This window comes from Eurypyga helias, unplaced genomic scaffold (genome assembly GCF_000690775.1).
Source record: "Eurypyga helias isolate BGI_N326 unplaced genomic scaffold, ASM69077v1 scaffold29546, whole genome shotgun sequence".
NCBI classification, from domain to species: Eukaryota; Metazoa; Chordata; class Aves; order Eurypygiformes; family Eurypygidae; genus Eurypyga; species Eurypyga helias.
The window spans coordinates 1,904-21,029 of NW_010255146.1; the positions used below are offsets into that span (position 1 = coordinate 1,904).

General features: G+C 51.3%; 1 protein-coding gene across 1 annotated transcript in view; it reads left to right on the forward strand.

Annotated features, from left to right (window-relative positions):
- BDH1 (3-hydroxybutyrate dehydrogenase, type 1) overlaps positions 1–12,658 on the forward strand; it is a 13,841-nt gene extending 1,183 nt beyond the window's left edge. Inside the window, exons 2-6 of the mRNA XM_010153244.1 lie at positions 2,014–2,086; positions 3,438–3,548; positions 8,688–8,829; positions 10,340–10,492; positions 11,868–12,658. Coding sequence (XP_010151546.1) covers positions 2,014–2,086; positions 3,438–3,548; positions 8,688–8,829; positions 10,340–10,492; positions 11,868–12,337 — 949 coding nt within the window. The 3' untranslated portion in view covers positions 12,338–12,658. The remainder of the gene's footprint in view (positions 1–2,013; positions 2,087–3,437; positions 3,549–8,687; positions 8,830–10,339; positions 10,493–11,867) is intronic.
- Positions 12,659–19,126: the final 6,468 nt, after the last annotated feature.

The window sequence follows — 19,126 nt, forward strand, 5'->3', positions numbered from 1 at the left end:
TTTGCTTTACTGTGTATTTATGCTTTGTGCATCTTGTACTCAAAGCAAAAAATGTGTTGTATTTTTTTAAGCACCCACAAGCTGCTAAACCTGAAATGGGAATCCAGCTGTTCATCTGAAAGGCAGCATTGTCACTCTACTGGTACCTTCATGCACTGAAGTAGCATTTATACATGGGGCTCTTCAAGCTGGCTGCCTTTTTGGGTGTATCTGAACAAAAGCGTATGCATGGTTATAAGCACAGATTCAATTCGAGGACCATCTGTGCATTTTAAAAGTCTCGGTGGCCTGTGGAACTCAGTCATGCAGAATGACAAAATGTGGCCTGTAGAACTCAGTCATGCAGAATGACAAAAATGGCACGTGGTACATTAGTGTACTGTGTGGGGGCTGACATTGCGTATGCACTGTAGCTGTTTCCTCTGATGACACTCCTGCTGATCAGCAGCCGGCATCTGTTTTATGCCCCTGCCTTCAGGTCAAGGTGGGCAGAATGTCAAGTAGTTATTCTCTACAGGTTATTGTGGATAACAGCAGAAAATCAGTGCTCTGCGATAAAGTAACAGAACCGGACATGACAGTGAAAAATAAAACCCAGGTTCATGCAGCTAAAAGAAATGTTATGAACGCTTCTGGGCACTTTGAGGCGCACCAGGAAGCTTATTGTTGTGATAAAAGTTCCAAGCCAGGATTGCAGGTCAGTGATGTTACCACAGACTTTGCCTGGGGACTGACCTCTGCAGCACTTAAGTTGGCTGTTGCTATTTCAAGAGCTGATAGGGCTTGTGACACTCAGTGTTAGAAAAGGAGCTAAACTGTTGAAGGAAGGTGAGCGGACACTGTTGCCTGAATATAAATTGTCTCCCTGTCTGGTTCAGAGATTTTGCTCTAGCAGACCCTTTTTCTAGCCTTGTTTTCCCACGATGCAGCTCAGAGGCCAGAGTGTCTGCAGATTGCTGTTCGGTGTAGCACAGGTCACCCTGGGAGGGCCTGGGATGTCTGAGCAGGAGATAATTGTGAATGATTATGCAAATTCACTTAGAAGAAGGAAGAGCGGCCTGAAAGATAAGCTCTGGCTGAAGGATAGATGTTGTTAGAGGGGCCAGAGGGTAGATGAAGTACAGCAAGTCTCGGGAAGGCTGGAAGGCTCTGGGATGGCCGTGCCAGTGCCCAAAGCCAAAATGAAAAAGCCGATACAGTCCAGAGAGGTGGCTGGCAAAGGCAGAGGCTAGGGTCACTCTGGTGTGTTGTCTAGGCCCAGTTTTGATGAATGATGGCAACACCTACAACAGTATGATGCTACTGGCAGCATAGCTTTTCTAAATAGATACTCATTGGAAGACATTGGCTGGCTCTGGTCTGGCTTTGTGAACATGGTTTGTCTTCCTGGGAGTCAGATGTACTGTAAAGAGGAGCTTCAGATCTGCATGGCAGGTATTGCTCAAAGACACAGTGCCTCTTTGCTTTACAGTTGCAAAGAAGGGATGTAAGATACAAGAGTATCTAATGGTAGATACTGCAGAGGACAGAGTGTCATCCGGGATGACACAAGGGTGGAGCTGTGTGTAAAAGCAGTGAGATAGATCCAAGCAAATTCCCCCTTAGGCTGGGTATCACAGAATACTTTGATCAGACAAATGAACTCTTACCCCAGCTTGGTGCAAATCTGAGTGTTGTTGCTGTTGGAAAGGAAAACACCATACTGCCCGTTTTGTGGGTGGAAGCAGCTCTGTGCCTCCAGACTGGGAGCTATTTTTGAATTCTTGGTAATATCCAGACAGCTTCTGCAGCTGGAAATAGCATCAAGGTCTTTTGAGAAACAAATGTTTCATACTGTAGGAAACAGACAGGCTCAGACTAAGAACTGTAGACAGGTTTCTGTTTTCTCACATGACAGTCCACATCACATATATAGGCAACACTACATTCCTTTTCATGTATGTGCTGCAGCACTGGGGTACAGACAAGATATTCCATGCCTGACAGTCCTGCTGTTTGGGTTTTTTTCAACAGGCCTGTGCAAAGATTTTGCTTCCCTCTCTTGTCCCCATGTGGCAGCCGCTCTTATGCAAGTGAAGTTGATCAGGTGAGTGTGATTGTGGTTTCCAGGAACTAGTTCTGCTGATCTGGGGTTCTAAAATCCCTGAAGCCTGGTGATCAAATTATTCTTTCCGATTTGCCAGAAAGACTGCGAGCTGGACCCCTCCAACATACTCCACATTCTTTCCTAGCACAGAGCTTCCATTGACGCAGCACAGGACATGCTGCTAAGGATGGAAATAAACAATCAGACTAGTGGGTTTCTTCTATTTTTGGAACTCACTCAGCAGATGAAATCTTCCACCTTAGTGTGGAGGGAATTTGCATGACAGATTCTTAATAAAGCACTCTTTCTGGAGTATGGTGCTTTAAAGAGGTGTAAATAAATTGGTGTGTCCTCACCTCTTGATCTGGAGAGTGGCACGCTTCTTCAGCAGCCCTTTCCATGAAGGCACTAGCTTGCCAGGAACAGTGCCAGGCAAAAGGAAGCGGGATGTGTTGCCCTCTTACCTGTCTTGTGGCACAGAACTCAGCACTGCAGCAGTGCTAGAGTGTGCACATCTTGCTCTGTGAGCCTGGGACAGAGTCTCAGTGGAATTTGGATATGGCCCTTGCATCGCTGCTGGGCTTCTGGAGTGACCCTAATCAGTCTCCATGAATGCTGGGGAAAATGAAATTTCTAGTTTCTTAAAAGACATGAGTTGGAATGAATTACAAGTAATTATTACCTAATCTTACCCACAGCAGTACGTGGCTGCATGTGCACTGGTTGCTTCTGGAATGTGTGATACATCACACAGTTTTTAACATGTCGCTTAACTGCTGCCTCTCATTGGGTTAGAGGAAGGGCTTTGGAAAAGGAATGAGGTGTACTATTAAACCCACTTGACTCTGCTTAGCTTTTAAAACCTGGCTAGAGAGAAAAGATGAGTGAGCAGTCAGTAAGGTTAACCCATATCCTTTCTTCATTTAAGCTGTCTTCCCCATGCCCTACGGGCTGCATGGCACAGAAGAGTGGACTCCTGGCTGCTTTGAACACACAGAACAGTTCCTAAAATTGGGAACTGTCTGGTGTATTTTCAGATTTCAAGATGAATGTGAACTGCCAGAGAATGGTGGCTTATTTGGTCTCTTTGCCTTGTGAGCCTGTTGCCTGAGGTGCCAAACTTCCCTTTGTGTTGGGAGGACAGTGATCCTGCCTCACTGGAGCAAACTTGGTATGAAACCTTGGTTTCCTGTCTTCAGGAGGCACTGGGTGGCAGTAGCTGGCAGCGAGTGTAGAGGCTGTCCCAGGAACAGACTGCTCCTGGCCAAGGACATGGTTTTGTTCTGTGCACTACAAATCACTGATTTCAAATACTCGATTCCAGTGCATTTTGTTCTGTTTTGTTTTGCAGATTGGCAGCAGAGCTGTGCTTATAACAGGTTGTGACTCAGGGTTTGGATTTGCCTTGGCCAAGCACCTGCATACCAAAGGCTTCATTGTTTATGCTGGCTGCCTGCAAAAGGTAAGGGAAACAAAACCATCGTTCTTCACCTGTGGCACACGTACAGACATGTAGCAAATCCAATCTTTCCTCTCCGCTCTGCCAAGGAGAGGTGGGTGGTTGGTAGCCCAAAGGGAGAGACACGAGTGCTTGAATTTCCTGGAGCATGAGCTGGTCTAGACCAGAACCTGGACTGAATGGTATCTGGGAAGGTTCTTATTGGAATCACAACATCATGGTCTGTTCTGTATCTCATGGACTGGAACCCCAAATCTAATTTTGTAGCATTATCCATAAGCAGATTTTGGGATCAGGTTGAATCTGGACCTTTGGCCCTGCTCTCAGACTATACATATTTACGCAGGGTTTATTCTGATGAATTGTGACATCCACCAAACCACCAGCGATTTTACGACATGTGGTATGAGCACATTTTTCTATATTCATGAATACAGCTCTGCCCCAGTGTGTATGAGGGTCTCCTGAAATCGCTCTGAAGGTGATGTTCCGCCAGTACAAATGAGCGCAGAACAAGGCCATAGATAGCTTGGTGATGCAGTCTTCATCCAGTGTCCAGGAGTGCTCTGTGTGGCAGTCAGAGATGCCTGGTCATGGAGAATGGGGAGAGCTTCAAGCTCTCTCTCCTTATGAAGCTCTGACACTTCCTGAGCTGCGTGGCTGTTCCCCACAGAAACAGACTTACTCCTCAGGATATCCTGGGGTGGGTCACTTATGTTGATCTTAATCTTTTAGCGCACTCATCACTACAAATGTATTTTGAATAGTTATATTAATTAAAGAGAATTTACCAGGTGTTTTTAATGTTATCAATACTCCTGCTGTTAATTTTCCCATTGTTACTAAGTTTTGCTTAAATTACTAGTTTTTTGTGCTGCATTTTTTCAGAAGGGAAGTTTGTTTCCATAGCTCGGACCCTTGTGGTGGCTCATCTTTGGGTCAGGGGTTGGTTTGTTAACCCGAGCTCCCTCTGCAGGCTTCGAGGCAGACAGGTTACTTCTTACAAACTGCTGCTTTTCAAAAGGTCTCAAGAAGAGAGAGGGTAGAGTAATTTTTTTTGCAGATGTTTCTACACAGCTTTTGTAACTGAAGCTCGACGTTAGAGAATATAAGAACATTGCAGAGTTAAAAACCACTGTGTAGCATAATAGCCTGTCTCTCTGTTGACAGGAGCCAGATAATTCAGAGCTGCAAAGTTATTTATGGGTTTCACTTCCTCTGTCTGAGCTGGTAGAGACCCGGTTTTCAGTGAGCATGTCTAACTGTCACTGAAACCTCCCTTCCATTTTGGAGCCTTCTGTACTCATTCTACTCAATGCATGTTAGCAGAAAATCTTGGCCCCTGACAACTGTAGCATAAGGTGACAGGAAGCAGCATGCCAGAACCCTGTTAGGCTTTGATCAACATGTATTTCCTTGCCAGAAATCAGTAGAAAGCTTTGCTGTATCACTGTGTAGTTAAATATTGCTTCTTTAGCTGGACTCACATCCCATGTTCCAAAACCTGTGTGACTGTGGCAAGACTGGTAACAGCAGCTGTCATCAGGAAGACACTGTAAAATGCCAAAGCTCCTTAGTTGACAGGTTGGCCTCCTGTCTTTGGGCCATGTACGTGGTGTAGAACTGATCTGTAGAACTAAAACCACGCCGGGGACTGAGCTGATGTCTCACTGTGCCACAGGTTTCACTAGCAAAACCGTACGCAGAGTTCTGATCAGAGCGTAATTATTGCTGGTGCTGATTTTAGGGGCAGAAAAAGCTTGGGGTGTTTTCAGATGCTAGACAGAAGTGGAGGTAGAAATAAGGAGCATCATCTTTTGCTTGGGTGTATTTGTCATAGCCTTGACAGAGAGGAAATGGCTGTGAAACTGCAATTTTCTTCTCGTGGGACTGTTTTTCACAGCCCACTGCACATCAGAAGCACACTCCAGCTGGGGTAGCCATCGTGTCCTCAGGCTGCGCGCTGTTCTTGGGAACCTCGTGTCATTATTGCCAATGAGAAGTGTGTGCAGTGCTGACCCTTCGCCAGGCAAGGTTTCCTGGAGCGCCCACATCCCCAGCGCCTGACTGTATTATTGCTGAAGGAACTCAGAGAGGTGTTTAGAGTCATGACCAAGGGGAGCCCAAGGCTCTGTGCTAACAGTGTGTTCTTTCACACACAGTGTCTTCCTAACATTTCCACTGGCAGATAGAGTCATGTGAGAGTTATCTTGGTGCTTCGTTGCCAAAAGACAGTGGTAGACTGGATCCAATGAATAATCCTGCTGCAGCTGTCTTATTTTATCCTCTTTGGTTAATAGCTGGAGGAGCCAGCTGACACAAGATGAAGGTATTTTTCCATCAGTATCTGTTACCAGTGGACATATGTGATGTTTGTCACAGCTGTCAGGAGTGTGGTGGAATCCCTGTCTGCTTTGCTTTGTGTGCTCAGGCCTGTTGGGGCTTGCAGGGGGCTGAGGAGGCAGAGGTTATCTGGGCAAGCCAGGCCAGTTACTGTAGGGCTCGATAAGAGTGCTCAGAGCCACAGGGTGTTACGTACCGCTTCGAGGGCGTGCTGATAAAGATTCAAGCTGAGACCCATGAGCCCCAGAGGGTGGCCATGGGAAGAGGAAGATGGGGTGTGCTTTTTTCAGTATGCAAGAGCTGGGCCCTCTTGCCATGGGGACAGCGGACTCTGGGACTGACAGCAGAGATGCACTGGTCTCGGCGCAGCGTGAGGAGGTTCTTCCACTGCTATGTATGGGTTGTGGGACAGGCTGCATCCTGTGCCGGGAGAGGATGCACAGTCACAAGGTGCCTGACGTAAACGCCACCCATCTGCCCTTTCTGAAGAGCCAAAGGAATCACCCTGTGGCTCTGGGTTAATGCACAGAGTCTGACTCTTGGCCAGGATCCGGCTCCAGGGATCCCTGTCCAAGCACCCAGCAGCATGCGGGTGGGAGGGCAGGAGGGATGTTGGCTTGCTGAGCCAACCCTGTGAATGAGGAAGAGTAGGACACTGTGAAGGTCCCAGTAGAGCTTACGAGGCCTCTGAGGCTGGTGTGTTCAGTGGCCCAGAGACCTGGTCCTGCAAGAAAAATTGGAGTCAAGCCCACTGCTGCACATCTGCCAAAATTTCCGACATGTTGAGCCATATGTCTCTTCCATCCTCCGTTCCCATGCTGGGTTCTGGAGTTTGCTTCTCTGCAAGGTGACTTTGTAACACCTCGCAGACCTGGGACTAGGGGAAGAGCACCCTGACCTTGTTGTTATCCCTCCTCCCTTTAGCCATATCTGCTGTTTCCAAGGGACTTGCATGCTGGCATTTGCTGATTTCCTCTAGGCGGTAAAAGCAAACACCACCAAGTTGTGCATGGGGCTTTTAACTGCTCTGCTTTGTATGCGATACGCTCCCGTGTGAAGAGAGCTCAGTCGATGCCTCAAGGACAACACTAACCTGAATTAACAGTCTGCAGTGGAATAAGGAAGGGTGGGGAAGAAGACAGGGGATACATCAGGTACTTAAATCGGTGAACTGTCTGTGAGCACAGCAGATACTCCCAGGAATGGGAGGAGCTGGGAGAAGGTGTTTTGGAAGACCAGGTGGCACAGAGACAGGGGGATGTATGGCCACCCTCATCTGGTATCTAAAGCATGTTGTCCAAAGAGAGCTATCACTCGGGGGGGCAAATGGGCAGCCTGGGTTTTGACTGCAGGGACAAGCACCATCTCATTGACAACTGTGACTGTGACTCAGGGTGTTTGAAACGAGCTAATGTCATTCAGCAGTCAGAAAACAGCCCTGCCATGAAGAACTGACCTGTTCCAGAACAGAGGCACAAAAGCCATCTGTCCCAAACCACCTCATCTGTCACACCTTTTTCCCCTGCCTTGTAAAAGCTGAGGAGTGAAGAGCGCTGTGATGCTTGCCTGCTGATGCTGCCAGCGAGCGGGGCTACCCAGGGGGTTGAGCAGTGGGGGAGGGAGAGCTGAGCAGCCCTCAGATGATCCTGTGGGACATGCTTCATGGCTAGCCTGTTAATGGCGAGTAAAAGACTTCTAGTGAGGGATGATGTTGAGGGGACAGTGGGAGTTTCTTACACTAAAGACTGTAAGAAGATGTAAAAGAGGGATGTTCCCAAAAAGAGATGATTTCCAGACCTAGACCTCACCATTGTCTGCAAAAGTTCCCTGGAGTAGCCACAACATTCCAGTAGTTTATAGCTATGGGAGTGATTCAGAGGTAGTCCCAAACTCATATTAATATCCCACGTGTGTGTGCTGGAAGCACCATAGCCGGGCTTCACGGCTGTGCAGAGACTAGCTCTGGGCATACCAGCCTCATTACTAGCAGTGTGTGGCCTGCCCGGAAGGTGTCTTAGGGGTTAGCCGCAGGTACGCGGCGCGTCTGAGTGGATACGTGTATGCTGGGGTTCTGAGCTGAGAGAAAAGGAGTGGAGATGAGAAATAGAAGTGAGAAAAAGCTCATGGGGGGAGGCAGAGAAGAGAGCAAGATGCTGGAAAAGGCACCAGAGTGGAATTAATAGCAAGCAAGCTGGCCAGGAACCTGATGATCGGACTCCGTAGGAGTCTTTTGGAGGGAGTAGGTAGGTTTCCAGGCAGTGGAAGCTCTGTGTGTAGATCAGCTGAAGAGAGAGAGCAGTGGGCAGGCAGTCCCTCTTCTAGGACTGTCACTCCCAGAGCTGGGAACGTGACTGTGAAGCATGTGCAACGTACACGTGCAGCCACTCACGAGCTGTTTTATACCATACCCCCGCCGAGCTTGTGCCCCAAATGCGACCCGAAGCGAGGGTGACACCACATTCCCACCGCGGTGGTAGTGGGGCACAGCTTGATCTTGGGAGCTTGTACTGGGCAGGAGCTGCCTTGCTGGGGCAGATCCAGCTCTGGCTGCTTTCTTGGTGGTCGAAGCAGTTTGTAGCAGCTGACTCGGTGGCAGAGCTCATGGTCAGATGGAGGTGCTCGAGGAGTGGTGTTCTGCAGGAGCAGCCCTGTCTGTTCCCCTTCCTCTTAGAGCTGCAGGACTGTCCTGATTATACTGTGACTGCCCTGTGCACTCTTTTGCTTGATTTGGTGCTATGCATTTGATATTCTGCACAAGCTCTTTGGCCAGATTCAAACCAGCCCTTTTTTCCCCTCTAGGACAAGGGAGATGGTGGCTCCAAGGATCTGGACAACATGAACAGTGATCGAATGAGAACTGTCCAGCTCAATGTCTGTGACAGCAAAGAAGTGGACCGAGCAGTGGAGCAGGTGAATAGCAGTCTGGAGGACCCAGAGAAAGGTAGGTGCATGCACTGGGCTCTAAGGTCACATAGGTGGCAGGAGCTCCCTCAACTGGGCTCCGGGAGCATTTTCAGGGCATATTTCAAAAGCTTGAGCGTAAGGCTGGAGGGCACAAAGCTTTGAGGAGCAGCAGTGCAGAGCAAACAGCCTGTTTAAATGTGCCATGTCAGAAAGCAGCTTCCCACTCAAGACAGCATCCACAAACAGACCTGCTTTTTTTCTCCACTAGCTCCTAGGAGGGTATCAGTAGAAATCAGGATGGTCGTCAGGGCCCTGGGAGTAGCATTTTACTCCTGTCACCTGAAGTTTATTGTGACTCTCTTCATCATAAAACCTGACCAGTGCTCAAAGATTGGGGATTAGCAATGCAAGTGTCTCCCCAAAACTTGTGAAATGGAGAGGTTCTCCAAAGCACTTCCATGTAGCCAGCCGAGTGTCAATCATGCCACTGCAGATACTACTGTATGTCAGAGATTTCTGAGTTCAGGGGGTGACTGTAACTGACTTTCTTAGCTGAAAGTGATGACAGCAAATTCTGCTCCAGTACTGTGAAAATTCCAGTTGCTCATGCATTCCTGAAACCATTCCACCCTATGGTGAGCTACATTTTCCCCTAAAGAACATCCACACTTCAACACATGAAGGTGGTTTAAAAGCAGAACAACCAGCAATGCTTTATCTTGGATTTTGCACAGATCTATCAATTTTACTTTTCTTTAATTTTCATACGGATCTTCTCCATAAATTAAGTTTTCTAGCCCTGTATTCTCAATCCTGGGCCAGGATGAAGTTGCCATTTCTGGGCTGCTTCTGAGAACACAGATCTGGAAAAAATCAGCCAAGAGGTAACAGTGAGTTTTTCTAAACAGCAGAGAGGAGCCATCTCAGACCTTTCTCAGTCTACTTCCTGTGCAATTAGCGTGTTATATGAAGTGGGATCATTTAATTCCAAATTCCTTTCTAATCTTCCTTTTCATTGCCACATGAGTTGGTAGCTTCTGTTGTTGCCATCTTGGTTGCAGCAGAATGAAAGAGAGAGGCTGTGGCGTGCGTGTCCACCCATGCCCACATCCCCCTTCATTGCAGACCTTCTGGTGACACAAGGGATTCTACTTTGAAAGAATTACTCTTTTCTTTCTTGCAAGGTGTTTCCTATCATTATTTGCATTTAACGACTGTATTTTACTTATTTTAAAAATCACAATGGATAAAAAGAGAATGGCAAGGAGAACAGCTTAGACAAGGCTGAAATTCTCTTTTTCCCGGGAAACCTTATTCACAGTACTTTGCGGCTGCAGGGTTGGGCAGTACAGGCAGATCCTGACTGTGGTTATATTTGACCAGGAGACTGAGATTCACTCTGGACTCTCTTCCCGTCTGGCTTTCATCTTTACAGGTCTTAATGAAAACCTCTGTTGTGTGGTTCGGTAATCTAGTAGCAAGGCTTTACCAAGCTGCTCTCATCAGTGTCCTAGAGTGAAAGCTTTCTGCTTCATTTTGTCTTCCAGGGCTCTGGGGGCTGGTTAACAATGCTGGGATCTCCACATTTGGCGAAGTAGAGTTCACAAGCATGGACACTTACATGGAGGTAGCTGAAGTGAACCTGTGGGGGACTGTGCGAACGACCAAAGCTTTTCTCCCACTCATCCGGAGGTCAAAGGGTGAGTAATCTCCCCTGGGGTGGTACTCCCTGGAGCAGGTCCCCTGTCCTGTGCCATGTCTTGCTGTGTTAGAGGCCAAAAGGTGTATAAAGCTTCTCTCTGCACCATTGGCCACCTCCGTACCTTTACAGACTGAATGTGACCCACAGCATACACACAGATGACAGTTACTGACTTTACACAGCAAGGCAGCAGTCCCAAAACCCAGTTATTATTTCTCGTTCCCATCTGTGCTGCTTCTGCAACATCCCACGCAAGATCTGATCTGTCATACCTTCTTTTACCTGCTCAGAAGCCGAAGCTCACTATAAATTCCAGCGCCAGGATCAATCCTCCCCTCTGTACAAACCCCAGCTGTGCCCGTGCTGGCCGGGTGGGCAGCAGCGGTGTGCTACGACGTGCTTCTGGCAGGGGAGTTGTCGGCTGTGCGCTGCGTTACTGGGGGAGCTTGTGTCATATGAGAGGTGGGGTTTGCACAGCAAAGGAATGCAGTCCTGGAGCTTGCATAAAGGGGCAAAACTTTCCTGTGCTTGGGCCAATTACCTGACTAAACGAGAGTATTTTTTGCCCTTAAGGCATCCACAGACATTGGCAGTGTTGTCTCGTGCTGCAGATCTGGGCTGTGTGTGGCCCAGGCAGCATTTCAGTGTATCCCCTTCTGTAGTCCAAGTTTCTCTTTCTAAGCCAACTTGGCAGTGAGCACTGATAGCAACTGCAGAGAACTGCAACCTCTGGTTAGGCTGCAGCATCCACAGCCTCCTACCACGCTCTCCCCAGCCAAAACGAATGGCTTCTGGAGGGGAGAAAGGCCCCAGCTCTGTGCCTGAAGCTGTAATCCAGCTGTCACACAGGGAAGGGTGCAGTGGACTTGGCCTGCTCTGCTTGCTGGTGGTGCAGGATCACTCCATGCCCTTTTGAGAGGCAGACGCCATGGGCCATGACTGGGCTCCTGGATTGGCCTTTGCCTTGCAAATAAACGAGCTCAGCCCTGGTGCCAGAGACTTTCTTTGCTGCGTCTTCCTCTTGCCTGGGCTCAGCCCTGATTGCTGCCGAGCAATCCTATTTCCCACCGTGCAGGTCCTGTCTGGCCTCTTCTGTGTTCCCTGTAGCACTGAGCGTTGTGCGTCACCGTGTGCCTGTGCCCTCAGGGATAATGAGCCCAGGATCTCTGGCAGTGGGCTCATTCTGCCTGACAGCGGTGGCCTGGGACAGCCGTCCTCAGACAGGGCCACCGGCAGCTCTGCCAGGCAGCTCCCGGGGATGTGCTGTGGGCGGGTGGATGGACGCCCGTTGAGGGGTCGGTGGGGTGGTGTGTCAGGCGTCTGCTCGGATCAGGTGCCGCAGCTCAGCTGGGCTTTGCCTCGCCCCTGCCTAGGTCGTGTGGTGAACATCAGCAGCATGATGGGGCGGATGGGCAGTCCTGCCCGCTCACCCTACTGCATCACCAAGTTTGGCGTGGAGGCCTTCTCCGACTGCCTGCGCTACGAAATGCAGCCCCAGGGAGTGATGGTCAGCATCGTGGAGCCTGGCAACTTCATAGCTGCCACCAACCTGTACAGCCCCGAGCGAATCAAAGCCATAGCCGACAAAATGTGGGACGAGCTCCCCGAGATAGTGCGCAAGGACTACGGCAGGAAGTACTTCGATGAGCAGGTCAGCAAGATGGAGACGTACTGCAACAGCGGCTCAACAGACACCTCGCCCGTCATCGAGAGCGTCGCCCACGCGCTCACCTCCACGGCCCCCTACACCCGCTACCACCCCATGGATTACTACTGGTGGCTGCGCATGCAGATCATGACGCACATGCCTGCTGCCATTTCAGATCGGCTCTATGTCTACTGAGGCCTCGTGCTCCCGGGCTGCCCAGGTGGGAAAGCTGGCTAAAGAGAGCGTTGTACATACTTCCCAGTAGTCGTTTTAAAATTTTTCTAACCTCATTTCAGAGTACTGTATCTTAGCTCTAAAGACTTCATTCAAACATCTGACATAACCTAAAGGGCAGTAATCTGCAAGGGATGCTTCACAGGCGGGAATACGTTACGTTCGTGCGGGGACATCGATTCTTTGCTATTTATTTCATGTCATGGGCGTTTTTTTCCACCTCAAATGTCAAGTTAAAATCATTATTTAAACTGCAGTTGCTCTGATGTGTTTTCAGAATCATTTCTGAAACACCATCTTCACAATTCCTGCCTAGGACGCAGCCTTTGCACCGGGAAACAGAGCCCCTCCATGCTGTAATGGCAAACCTGGTGGCAAACAGTGTCCAACAGGCTTTTCCAGGCCCGGTCATAGTAGCACAAGGCAAAACAGAGACTTCTTTAATTTGGGGATCAGAACTCAAAATGCTCAGGGTGCTGGAACTGAGCAGCTGACCTTGTCCCTTTCAGCATTATACTGATGACACCGTAGAGGAAAGAAACCAGTCTGCTTTTCTTGCCTGTTTTCTTGCAAAAGCGGTCCAGGGACTCAGTCCTGCAGACCTTTCCCACAGGAGTTTCTTACTCGTATGAGCATTCCCATGAGTGTGAGCAGCTTTACGCACAGGACCGCAGGCGTCAGGATTGGCCCCTAGTAACATTTCTCTTAACAGTGATTGAGTATCAACTCCAGACTTAGTTTGGAGAGGAGTTTCGCTCCAGCTCATGTAATTTGTGAGGATGTTAGCAGGGACCTCAGAGTTACACCGGCGTGCTTGTACAGCACCTGGCGCTGAAGGGCCTTAACCCCCACCTCCAGGCACTGTTCAGGGCGGGTGATGGTAACCATAATAACTTTCACTGAAGGAGTCACTGAGCTGAAATACGTCTCACGTGATACAAATCTAACAACGTCCGTAGCAACGAAGTCCGTTTTAAGAGCAGTTTAATTTCCATGATGGTTGTTTACATGTCTGAGAAACATTTTTTTGTACTGTAAGAAAAGAAAAAAAAAACATAGAAGATCCTTTCACGGGGAAATGCAGAAAGAGTTAATTTTTTAAAGCTTGTAAGGCCAAAAATAAAATTGTAATTAAAATAAACATTGTTCACAAAGTTAAAGAGAAGGGTTCTCATGCGCTCTAGTAACAGTGACATGATCAAACTCCTCTGGCTTAATAAATGTACATGTGAATGGTAACAGGATTCAGAGGCTCCCTCTCTTTACTGTTTCATACTTCAGGCGGAAAGGTGATGCTCTTTAGTGATGTGGGGTTTTAATCCCCTGGGGTTCACACCAGTTGCACGTACACGCTGCGTTCGGAGGCTGATCCGCGCTCTTGGCTCTTACACGTCCGTGCTGGGCAGCACAGGATTTCTCTATGAGCACCGGGCGTATCCTGCGTCGCATGGCAAGCACGCCTAACCCCTGGACTCCATGCGCGCGCTGCTCTTCAACTGCCTCTGGACCGGACTCCCACGGATTGCAAAGGATTATTATGGATTATTCCCAGGGAGCGGGAAGAGAAACTGAGCTCTGAAGAGGGGAGGGGGATGGCGGTGAAAACACAACGGCGCACTGACAGACCCAAAATCCTGGGAGAGACTTGCCGGCTTCCAGACTTCCATGATCTTCTCCGGAGTCCCAGCAGTGGTAGCTGCATCTCCTGGTGCAGGGAGTGTTGCCTCTTTTTCCAACGTGTGGGCTTCTCTCTGGAACAAGACATGAAAGTACGAACCACAGGCGACCCGGCAGGCACAGGGACTACCTTGCAGGGCAGAGCGAAACGCCCGGATAACTGCTGCAGATGAGACAGCAGGAGGTGAAAACCCTTTACAAGACAAGTTCTTGTAGTCTAAAAATGTAGCCCCAGGATGCTAAGTAATGCAAAAAATCCTCTAATTATGCTTGGGATGCTAGCTCCCGGTTTTATACATACCGCTGGGAAACACAGAGACATCGGTGGGGTCAGATATGGAAAAGACGTGTGCAGCGGAGTTCCCGCAGTTTAGCTCGGAGACCCCTGGGAGTGGATGTAGCAGAGGTCGAACGGCACCACCTTCATCCCAGCCCGAAAGGTAGAGCCGGACTGTGGCAACCGCATGCGTCTGCACAGCATCTCTTCTGGAGGCTGCTTGGCCCTTACCCGGGAGGTGCCCGCAGGGAGCTGTGCCACCGCTCTGGGGCCGGAGATGTGACGGTACCGCTGCCCCGCAGCGTGACACGGGACCAAATGCGACGGGGAGGTGGTGGCCACGATGCCACTGTGCATCACAGCCGTTCCAAGGTTTCTGTAGGATTTTTCCTGACTCGGGAGAGTGAGAGCTCATTTGTGGCCAGGAGGGCAGCAAGCTGGCTAGTTTTCCTGCTGGGATCTTGGCAATCCCACAGTTTCAGGGTTTGCCCCCAGAAATGCATTAAAAGCTAATCCCCTCTGGTTTTGCATGACTGTCCTTGGGACGCAGCGCGCTCTCGGTGGTGCCACCGCGGCCCCTGGAATAGCTGCAGCCCGCTGAGTTTATTGGAAAAGTAAAAAGAGCGACAGCAAAGCAAAAGAGGACTTGGCCAGGCACCTGGTCCTCTGCACGCGCAGAGCTGCCTCGGGGGGAGCTGGTGTCCCCTCGGGAGGAGCTGGGGAGCCTGCAGGGCCCAGTCTGCAGCACTGCACACCCCCGGGCTCTGGTCTGATCCCAGCTGGCTGGAGGGAAGGATCTCCCCAAATTCCTTGCCAAGCCAAGACCGTTGGCAATGATGCAACGGATCTCACCGTGCAGCATCCCTTGGGCAACCTGGAATTAAAAATAACTTTCCCTGGTGTGGTGGGAGGCAGCAGAGATGGGGTAATTTTATTTAACTACAGCTGTTACATCTTGTTCTGAGCCGTAATGAGGAAATCATGAAGTCCTACCCACTTCAGAACTCTCTGCTCCTAGTGATGAGGGCGGCGAATGCTGCTTTGGAGACCAGCAGTTAGTGACCCTTTATTGCCATGTTATCGGGATGAAGTGTGGGGCTTTCCCACTAAAACACAAAACCATCTCGGAGCCAGAAGTCGCACAGCTTCAGGAGCGCTGGTCCAGTGCGGGTGTCTCAGCTCCTGTGTCCCAGCAGAGGTCTGTCCCAGTCCCCCCTCAGCCTGTGGGTCTGGCTGGGGCACGGACCATGACCTGCCCGGATATAGAAGAGGAAGGGACCGCTCCGGTTCCGGCAATGTTAAATTGCTGGGTGCAGGGTGCCCGCCCCAGTGGAATGAAATACAACAATCAAATAGATACTGAATTAAAGGTATGAGTGGCTCAGTTGCTGAGCCACCAAGTCAAATTCCTGTCTGTGCTGAGAGTGGGATGAAGCCCAGGGGCCTTGCGCCGAAGTGTATGTGCTGCCGCTGGCACCTGGGGAGCTATGGCTTTGCAAAGAAAACACCTTCCAGCGAACACAGAGGAATCATACGCATAACTCGGAGAAGCTCTGCTGACACCTCCCCGAGGAGGTGCTGGTCAGGAACACAGCACTGGTGTCTCTTCCCTCTTTCCCAACAGGGTGGTAGGGCTCGGCTTGCTGTGCAGCCCTGGGGTGCTGCAGGCTGAGCTGGTGCTTCCCTGTGTGAGGTGAAGCACCAGCCTGGTACTCCCAGAGCAGCGAGAGGCAGCAGCCCCCGAGGGAGGGGCTCATCCTCACCGTGAATGAGGGCAAGAAGGGGGAGATGGCCGGGCTGGGAGCAGCCCATGCACTGTCACATGGGTGGCAGGCCGCACGCGCTGTGCCACCCCTTGCCTGTCACCACCCAGCAGCCGGACATCACAGCCCTCGCTGGGCAGTGGGAGAAAGGGGTACTATGCCCTGCTTTTGGGAGTCAGAGGGACAGACGGACTGCCTGGAGCATGCTCACCATCACCCCTCGCCAGCAGAGCGGTGAGGGTGGCACTGGCAGACATGGGGGTCCCAGCTCGGCCTGTGTGACCGGGGACTTCCACCCACGACCGCACAGGGAGGGACATGCAGCGGCACAGGTGCCATCCTGCAGCTCCCTGCAACTGGGGAGGGACAAGTGGAGGTAGTTGTTTACCACCGTCTACATTCCGAAGGGCTCCAGGACTTCAGGACTGCCTGGAAAATTGCACACTAGGCTGCTCCGCTCCCCTAGCCGGAAGGCAGCTCGCTGCGGTCTGCGGGAGCGTAGGGGCGAGGAGCCTGGCTAAGATGTAGGTTGCTATCTTAAAATAATTTTTGCTAACGCAGTGTTTTGTTTGCTACTGAGTGTGGTTGTTCAACCTTCTTGTCAGCACCTGTCCCCCATCACAGACGAGTCTCTATGTCCTTCTGAGACTCCACCACCATAAGGAGCTGGAAGAGGGTCAGGACCTGGCTGCAGGCCCCTCCAGTCACCCTCTCCCCTCCCTTCCCTCACACAAGGCTGGGTCATTATTTGTGTGGTGTGGAACAGCTTTAGCAGGAAATCTTGGGAGACCTGTGCTCCCCCCCACAGGAGTCCTGGGGACGGAGAGCTCTCCCGAGGTGAGGGCACTCCGGTTTCACAGCCACGCAGCAACCGGGTCGTCCCACCCGCAAGCCGGTTGGGATCAGACTGGTGGGGAGGAGCTGTGCCCTGGGAACCACAGCCTCACCGCAGCCAGCCCAGGCTCCTGCAGCCCTCGGCGGGGACTTCAGCCCGTCCTCCCTTTGCATTTCTGACAAGCTTCAGTCTGCTGGTCCCTGGGGTAGTTGCTCCCCTCCCTGCTTACCCCTCCATCAGCATACGGGGCCAAGCACTGACGAGGAGTCCTGCCTTTTCCCAGGGAAAAGAGGACATAAAAACTAAAATCTCCTTCCTGGGCTTGCGCAGGTATTCATCCTTGAGCACAACCTCACTTTACTTTCCAGCCAGCATCACAAATTGGGAAGTAAGAGAAGCCTGCCCTCACCCTCCCCGAATACCCACACACCAAACCCCCCGGAAGCCCCTTGCTGGAGCTGGGGGTGAAAGCGTAAACTTTCCCGTCACCATTTCTCCCTGAAAGTCAGAGCGGTGACGTAACAATGTGGTGATATCCGGAGGGATCACGGCAGTGGTATTTCTGACTTCACCTGGAGCAGGATGGACCGTAAATCTGGCAAGATAACGTGTTGCCACAGAGACTTTCAGCCAGTTTTTCAGGCCCTGGGAGTCTGAACGCTGCCGGCGCATATGAACCAGCCCTCCCAGGGCTGTGCATTGCCAGCGCAGAAAGGAGCAGGTTTCGGTTGTACCCATGAATGCAGGGTGAGTATTCGCTGTTTCCCTGTCATGAGAGGTGTTGTGGGAAGCCTTACCAGGAGTCAATCCCCAACATGGTGAATTTGGGGTATTTGTTGTTGTGAGACTGAAAGTATAACTGGTCTGAAGGAGAGATCAGGAAAATTACAGAGACTGGTTCAACAGAAGCTTTGAGTTATTGCTGATGTCACCTCTGGATCTACAGAGTTTAAAAACACTGGGAAAGATCTTACTCCCTGATGGACCATCAGGACCTGACCAGTCCCACCTGGGATCCCTCACCCTGCCCATGGCCCAGGATCCCATTTTAGCCCCGCCTGGGACCATCCTTCCCTGCTCCTGTGGTTCAGGAGGATGCTGGGCTGACATGACCTGTGCCCACGGTCCTGCACGGGGGAAGAGCAGAGCAGAACCCCGGCTGAGAGATGGATCTGCCCTGGCGGGGATGCTCCTGGCAGCCCTGAGACCACTGTTACTCAACCTGCTGCCCCTGGGAATAACCCTGGTGGGACTGGGAGCTCTCCCTCCTCGCCCTGGTTCTTGACCTCTCGCGGCTGCGAGGTCCCTGGGGTGGCCAGTCACTGTGCTGGCACCCGGCAGGTGGTGCTGGATCAGTGGGAGGGGAGGGAGCGTTCCTCTGGCTCGCCACTGCTTTATCAAAGCTCCTCTGGATGCCACTCTGAGCCTGCTCAGTGGGGATTAGACACACTTGGCAGAGACCCTCGCAGATGAGGGAATCGCCCTCCACCCCACGGAGCGGGGATTTGTGTTCCCCTCGCTGTTGCCGTGGGTCAGCTCTGCCTCTCCGTGCTGCTCAGGAGCTTCCCGTAGGACAAATCCCTCAGCAAGGGGCAACGTGCCGCCCTTCCAGCTCGCCCGCGGTGGAGCAGAGCTCCTGGTGAGCAACACCAGCGGCACCCCTGGAAAGCAGGGCTCTGCACAGGAGAGGGGCGCTGAACCCCCAGCCCAACCTGGCTTATACTGCTGTTGCCCAGGCAGCATCCCCCAGGGATGCACCCTTCCTCCTCATCTTCATCCCTGCCTCCTTCTGACCTGTCTCTCAGCTCCTGGCTGATCTGTCCAGCTAATTGCTCGGCTGGATCAATACACTTCAGCTGTGCCTTGGAACTAACCCACGAGCGGCTTGGGGGGGGAGTGTTCCCCGGGGGTGGCGAGCAGCTCCCAGGCTCCTCTGGGCAGCAGCCGTGTATTTGCCACGGTGCACGTGGCTTTGTGCCAGGCCAGGCTGCCATCGCTGTGCTGGGGGCTCGCCAGCACCACGATAACGGGTGTGTGGGAAGCCCTGATGGGCACAGGGCAGCTCCTCTCTGTGGGGTGATGTTTTGGGGGCGGGAGACTCAATGACCCGGGGGGTGATCACAGGAGAAATCACCCCCCTATGTGTCACAGTGCCCTGTGGCCCTGGGGGTGCTCAGTCTGCATTTTGCTGCCACAGG